Source organism: Arachis stenosperma, chromosome 6 (genome assembly GCF_014773155.1).
Source record: "Arachis stenosperma cultivar V10309 chromosome 6, arast.V10309.gnm1.PFL2, whole genome shotgun sequence".
Taxonomy (NCBI): domain Eukaryota; kingdom Viridiplantae; phylum Streptophyta; class Magnoliopsida; order Fabales; family Fabaceae; genus Arachis; species Arachis stenosperma.
Genome location: NC_080382.1, coordinates 1,206,919 through 1,213,728, shown reverse-complemented (window position 1 = coordinate 1,213,728; position 6,810 = coordinate 1,206,919). Strand labels below are relative to the sequence as shown.

Here is a 6,810-nt window from a genome sequence, read left to right as displayed (position 1 = left end):
GAAGAACATAATAATTGGACAAAAGGGGGTTGAAAATGTTGGAAGATTCGAATTTGGAAGCATAAATAAAAGCAGTAAAGAGAAGTTGGACCCCGCTACTCCACTAAGCATAGCACTTGGCGTATCATCAAAATCAGAGCTTCAATTTTGTTTCGTTGAATTGAATTGTTATGGCAAGCGCAGGTCTCTATCGTAGAGCTCTCCCTTCTCCTCCTGCAATCGACTTCTCCTCTCCTCAAGGCAAGGTTAGTCTTCAACTATTTCAATCCAACTAACAAACCCCATTTCATCAAAATCTCTTTTTGATCCCAATTCAATTGAGCAGAATATCTTTGCTGAAGCTCTAGCTCATGGAACCATGGAGGGCTTCTTCAAGTTGATATCTTACTACCAAACACAATCAGAGCCTGCTTACTGCGGACTCGCCACACTTGCTGTTGTCCTTAATGCTCTCTCCATTGATCCTGGTAGAAAATGGAAAGGTCTCTTCTTTTCTTTTTCTTTTTCTTTTCCCTATTTGGTTCTCTTGTTCTATCTAATTTTAGCTTTTTAATTGTTTTTATAAATGTCTTGCATTGAATGGCATGAAAAGGATATAAGGAAGTTTGTTATTTTCAATGTGTATAGGTCCTTGGAGATGGTTTGATGACTCTATGCTGGATTGCTGTGAGCCTTTGGAAAAAGTCAAAGCAGAAGGAATCACATTTGGCAAAGTTGCGTGCTTGGCTCGGTGCAATGGGGCTAGAGTTGAAGCTTTTCGTTCAGACGAAAGTACCGTTGATGATTTTCGCAAGCGTTTGATCTCGTGCTGTTCCTCCGAGGATTGCCATGTGATTGTGTCTTATCACCGAGCAGCTTTCAATCAGGTCTTGTCTGAAGGTCATTCTTCCTGTTTTATGTTCATAAACTATGCCAATGAATTCTTTAGTTGAGTTTGGTTCTTGATCAACTTCACCAGAAAGCATGTTTCTCTATCATTAGAGTTCATAAATTATACGATTTTAGATCTTGCATAGATACAAAGATTTTTGTCTAAGGAATGTAAAGCTAAATAAGTTTATAGGAATGATGGGAATTTGTCGAATTATTGGATAACAGACTGGTACTGGCCATTTTTCACCAATCGGAGGATATCACGCCGAAAGGGATATGGTTCTCATTCTGGATGTTGCTCGTTTTAAATATCCTCCTCACTGGGTTCCCACTTCTCTTCTCTGGGATGCCATGAATACAATTGATAAATCAACTGGACATCGCAGGGGGTAAGATCTACTTTGTTAATTGTAGTGTGATAGTTAACAATGTCTCTTCTGCGGTTTTGTCAAGACAACAGCCTTCACTGTCATTTCCTTCAATTATATTGCAGTTTTCAGAATTGTTGGGATGAAAAAGGTTACGACTTATGAGCTTAGTCGTTTGAGCATGCTCAGCTAGTGTTGTTGACCTCCATCTGTATTTGAAATTTGTTTTTTTCAGGTACATGATTATTTCAAGGCTTAATAGGGCACCATCAATACTTTATACTGTGGTAATGTTTTGCTGATTGATTCTTTATGAGACCACTGGAAAGCAAATATAGAGTCTCTAAATTCATAATTCTAAAATAGATGGAAAAGTAATCTGTCTTACCGTAAATTTATCTTGTTGAAGTCATCTATAAGATAGGTTTTCTGATTCCGTTATATCAGCACAATACAAAAATCAGTCATCCACGGATTTATTAAAATTATCAACTATCATTGCAAGGTCTTAATATGATCCTTCCTGGTTGATTTGAGAGTATGCTGGATTTCATATGAATAAGCTTAATCTTTGTGTCGAATTGTTGTTCCCTTTTAGGAATTGTCAGGGCCTGAGTACTTGTATTGTTCAAATTTAGCAGAACTCATACTGATTATTTATTTTGTTTATGTTTCATTAATATTATTTGTCTTTGTAGATTACAGTCAATACTTATTATTAGACTATCCACAGAGTTGTAGACATGAGGGTTGGAGCAGTATCGCCAAATTCTTAGCCGAAGATGTTCCTCTCCTTCTAAAGTCAGATGATTTAAAAGACATGCATGATGTACTCTCTGTTGTATTTAAGTCTCCTCCTAATAAATTAAGAGGGTTCATCACATGGGTTGCTGAAGTTCGTCGGCAAGAAGATGGGAATCTCACACTGAGTGAAGAGGAGAAAGGAAGGCTAGCTATCAAGGTTTTGAGACTAAATTCCTCACACTGAATTTGAAAAAACATATTGTTTACATTTGAAAAGGAAAAACCAATAAATCAAGACTCATAATGTTTGAGTGCTTTGAATTTCAGGCAGACATATTGGAACAGATAAGGACAACTGTGCTCTTCAAACATGTGACCAGGTGGTTGGTTTCGGAAAGTTCGTGCTGCAACAATGGTTCAAAACTTGGCGACAAAGATATTTTACCAGAACTTGCCGCAAACATTTGTTGCCAAGGGGCAGATCTTTTGAATGGTTGCAGTAGGTCAGGTGGAAAATGCTGTGGACAAATAGACCTAAAGCATCTGAATGTCGATGGTGAAAATCAAGCAACGCTGGTTTCTGGAACTGTTACAACTGGTGGCAGCAACGAACAAGGAGTTGATGTTTTGGTCCCTTTGTGTAAGAGAGAACCGAATAGTTTGTGTTTATCTGATGAAGGTCAGTGCATCGGAATGCACCCTTCTACGGCAGATGTCTTAACAGTGCTTCTATTGGCGCTGCCGTTGCATACTTGGTCAGGCATTAAGGAAGAAAAGCTGCGTGAAGAAGTTAATAGCATTCTAACAACTGAAAATCTTCCTCCCTTACTTCAGGAAGAGGTAATGTCCATTTGTTTAGAGCCTTTGTTCCTGTTCCTTTTCTAACTTTTTTTTAAAGAATGGAAAATATTGATTACAATATGTACTAGACAAGAACAAAATATGATTTTGGTGATTTTATGAAAGAAAAAAAAAGTGGCTAGTTTTTTCCATCATGTAAATGGTTTATTTTAAATTAATCCTCTTGAAGATTCGGAATGCAGGAATTGTTCATAAAAACTAACAATGAAAGAGGGCCATTTACCATGCCCCTTCTTTTTATTTTAACTGAGCGTTCATGCTGATTGCTGACTCTGATTTTTGTCATCTCATGCATCTTGGTAAGCCCTGTGAACTTAGGTGAAAAGAAAATGATTAATTCCATAGTTCAACGAACAATAGTTAATTGGGGAACAAATTCCAGGGTTAGAATATAATTTAAACTCAATAAAATCTGGATGCCTAAGTTACTTAATATGAAAACATATTCCCTCCATAATTAAATGGTGCTTATAGTTATGGTGGCTTTACAACTTTAGCAGCATTTTTATAAAGTGTTGCTAAAGCAAAAGTAATGCTTTTTTTAATACTTAACAATGCTTTTTAATTTTAAAAAAAAATTATTACCAAAATATTAAAAAAATATGACTTTTTAGCAACACTTTTTAGATATTGCTAAAGTTGTTTAGACACCATAGTCACTGTAGTCATATGCACAATAGACTCCACCATATATATCATTGAAAACCTCAGCCATTGAGTTGATACTTAATATGATGTGTTCAAAACTCCCATAGTGAATTTTATGAGAAACAATTGAAGAACATTGTTAAATTCCTCAAATGATTAGTGTAAGTGGTACTACTTAATTACGAGTGACTTGTGAAACAGGTTTTGTTCCTGCGAGAGCAGCTCTGTTTTCTCATGATGGATATTGGTGCTTCTTCTGTTCCTTAAGGCATGCACTATTGATCTTGATTCATGTAAAGACTAAGGTGTCCTACATTATAATTGATTACATTTCTCTCCTTCTTTTCCCATTATTGTATCCATGGGATGTTTATTTTTTGTATCGTCAAATAACATTGCTAGTTTGAACAAATAAAAGTGGAGGATATCATAATTCATGCTATGTGCATACAAAAGTCCAGACATAAGTAACTACTCGTATAAAATATATGAGAACTGCTATATATCTAAGTCTTATTGTCATCTAAATCTATCCAAGTAGGTCCAATACCAAAAAAAATTATTCTCGTTAAAAGAGCGTGATTATACGTGCTTTCACATATGAAGCTTCTTCTTTGCCTGTGTTTTTTTATTCTTTTCCTTCTCTTCCGGATGATTTTGCATCATTATGTGTTTCCTCTTCTTGGTTTGTATTTTTTTTTCTTTTCCTTCTTCTCTTCTTGATAATTTTGCACCATTATGTTTTTTTCTTTTTTTTTTTTTGTTTGAATTTTTTTCTTGACTTTATTTCTCTCAATAGAGTGAAACAAGAAAAAGTATAACAAAATGAAATAAGAAGATGAAGAAGAAAAAAAATGAAAAAGAAGAAGAAGAAGAAGCAATAGAAGGTTAGGACAAAGAGCTTTGAATTGTACAGAACAACGAGATCAAATGTACCTTAATTTACTCATAAATGAACCGAAATTATATTTAGAATGAATCGAAAATTAAATTCAGAATTAAAACTCGTTTCAAAACAAGCACAGACCAAGTGCACCTTATTTAAATCCAGAATGAATCAAAATTACGTAATGATTGTGACAGAAACTCAATTCCAAAACAAACACACAAACAAAATTGAATCATGAATAAAAACACATCCAAATCTATTAAGTGATTGTAGAAGGTGAGGAGGAAGAGTTTTAAAACGTGCAGATCAACATGACCAAATGCACCTTAATTCACTTAGAAATAAATCGAAATTATATTCAGAATAAACCGAAAATTAAATACAAAATGTAAACTCGTTTCAAAACAAGCACAAACTAAGTGCATCTTATTTAAATCCAGAATGAACCGAAATTACTTAATGATCGCGACACACAAACTCAGTTCGAAAACAAACATAAAAACAAAATTGAATTATGAACAAAAACATATCCAAATCCAACAAGTAATTTTGCAGCATTATGTGTTTCTTTTTCTTGGTTTGATTAGATAAACAAGACAAGAAGAAGAAGAATATGATGAGGAGTTTTGAGGAGTCTTTTATTCTTGTTTTTTTTTTGTTTGATTTTTCTTTTTTTTCTCTTGGTTTTATTCTTTTGAAGAGAGTGAAACGAGAAACATTATAACAAAATGAAATAAGAAGAAGATGAAGCAAAAAATAAAAAGAAGAAGAAAAAGCAGTAGAAGGTGAGGAGGAAGAGTTTTGAATTTTGCAAAACAACGAGACTAAATGCACCTTAATTCACTTAGAAATGAACCAAAATTATATTCAGAATGAACCGAAAATTAAATTGAAAATGTAAACTCGTTTCAAAATAAGCACAGACCAAGTGCACCTTATTTAAATCTAGAATGAAGCGAAATTATATTCAGAATGAATCGATAATGATAACAATGATACGTATTAGAAGAAGACGACAATTACGATGATGATGATGATGATGATGATGATGATGGAGGAGGAGAAGAATGAAAAGGAAGGAGGAGAAAAAATTTCAATGAGAAAAGAGGAGGAAGATGATGATGAAGAGGAGGAGGAGGAGGAGGAAGTGTTGGTAACGGCAGTAACGAAAGTGAAAAATAATAAAAAAGTAGGAGAATAAGAAGACGACGTAGCATCAGAGATGATAAAGAAAAAGAAGCATCGCGAGATAAGAAGAAAACGGAAAAAAAAAAAGCACGTGACTTTAAATCACTTGGATAAACTTAGAAGTTAAAATTGCTTAAATGTAAAGAATAATATAAAATATATGTCAAAATACAAAATAAATATTACAAATAAATTAAACAACATATGTATATATAAATACATAATAGCTAATTTGGTGACTAATTTTCAGTATACAGATACCGTTTTTATATCATAATACTTTTAAGTATCAGCATAATCAATCTTTAATTTTTTATTTTTACTTTCAATTATTTTTTATTTAGTTTAATAACCAAATATAACATTAATTTTGAATTTAAATTTTATATATCAACAATATAAAAGTGTTTTACATATACATCTGATTATTATTTAAATAAATTTTTTATATCTATAAATTGTCCGCTTTTTGTTTTGGTTCTTATTGAAAAAAATAAATAAAATTTTAAAATATTTATTTTAGTCTCTATGGACAGTTTGGTATATATATTCCCAGGTCACAAATTCCAACTAAAACACAAACAACGTGGTGGATTACTGATTCACTGGATATGATGGTGATGTTGAGTTGCATCGTATCTTGCAAACCCACTCCACATAACATAACATAAATTGAACCACTCGTTGTTTGTCCCTGAATTACAACTAGTTTATGTGATGTTCCTATTTCCTAAGATAACTCATATATGTACATTTCCTTTTATTATATTCTTGTTTCGTCGGCAGCTTTTTGTTCTTTTTTGGGTGGTGAATTAATTAATTACCTGATACATAACAATATTGGATGTACATTACTATATAAAAAAAATTAGCGGTTATTTACTTGTTTTTAGCATTAATAAAAATAATCGTTAATATATTTATAGATAATTAGACATTAACAATTTATATTTTATCGCTAAAAAATTTTAGCAATAATTGTATAAATTTTTTTATAATGACCACAAAAAATATATAATTGTCATTATAGCACATAATAATAACGCTTAATATATAATTGTCGCAAAAACATAAGTTAAATAAGATATATAGCAGCTATTATATTATTGTCATTAAAAATTTAGTAATAAAAATAATTTTTATTGTAGTAATATTAGATAGTATCACATTATTGTCTATTATCTTTTTATTTAAATGAAATTTAATAGAGTAATTTTTTTGTCATTATATATGAAGTTA

The 6,810-nt window shown here is 32.1% G+C and overlaps 1 protein-coding gene across 3 annotated transcripts; it reads left to right on the top strand.

The window, feature by feature from the left end:
- Positions 1-3,931, top strand: LOC130932659 (glutathione gamma-glutamylcysteinyltransferase 3-like). 3 transcript variants are annotated; one of them, XM_057862038.1, is made up of 8 exons: positions 1-245; positions 326-482; positions 628-866; positions 1,099-1,262; positions 1,477-1,528; positions 1,975-2,202; positions 2,313-2,825; positions 3,696-3,931. In XM_057862038.1, the coding sequence occupies exons 1-8, from the start codon at positions 171-173 to the stop codon at positions 3,759-3,761; spliced, it is 1,494 nt and encodes a 497-aa protein (XP_057718021.1). In that variant the 5' UTR covers positions 1-170; the 3' UTR covers positions 3,762-3,931. The 3 variants fall into 3 exon arrangements, with proteins under 3 accessions (XP_057718021.1, XP_057718020.1, XP_057718022.1); XM_057862037.1 differs by lacking the exon at positions 1,477-1,528 and adding an exon at positions 1,367-1,392 and having other exon boundaries at positions 1,940-2,202; XM_057862039.1 differs by lacking the exon at positions 1,477-1,528 and adding an exon at positions 1,367-1,392 and having other exon boundaries at positions 33-240; positions 1,940-2,202.
- The last annotated feature ends 2,879 nt before the right edge of the window (positions 3,932-6,810 follow it).

What these genes read in the sequence shown, in the direction of transcription:
- LOC130932659 (XM_057862037.1), top strand. Translation starts at nt 171, where the DNA reads ATGGCAAGCGCAGGTCTCTATCGTAGAGCTCTCCCTTCTCCTCCTGCA. An exon ending in TCAACTGGACATCGCAGGGG is followed by an intron (nt 1,263 to 1,366) that starts GTAAGATCTACT and finishes ATTATATTGCAG; the next exon opens with TTTTCAGAATTGTTGGGATG. An exon ending in CTCCCTTACTTCAGGAAGAG is followed by an intron (nt 2,826 to 3,695) that starts GTAATGTCCATT and finishes CTTGTGAAACAG; the next exon opens with GTTTTGTTCCTGCGAGAGCA.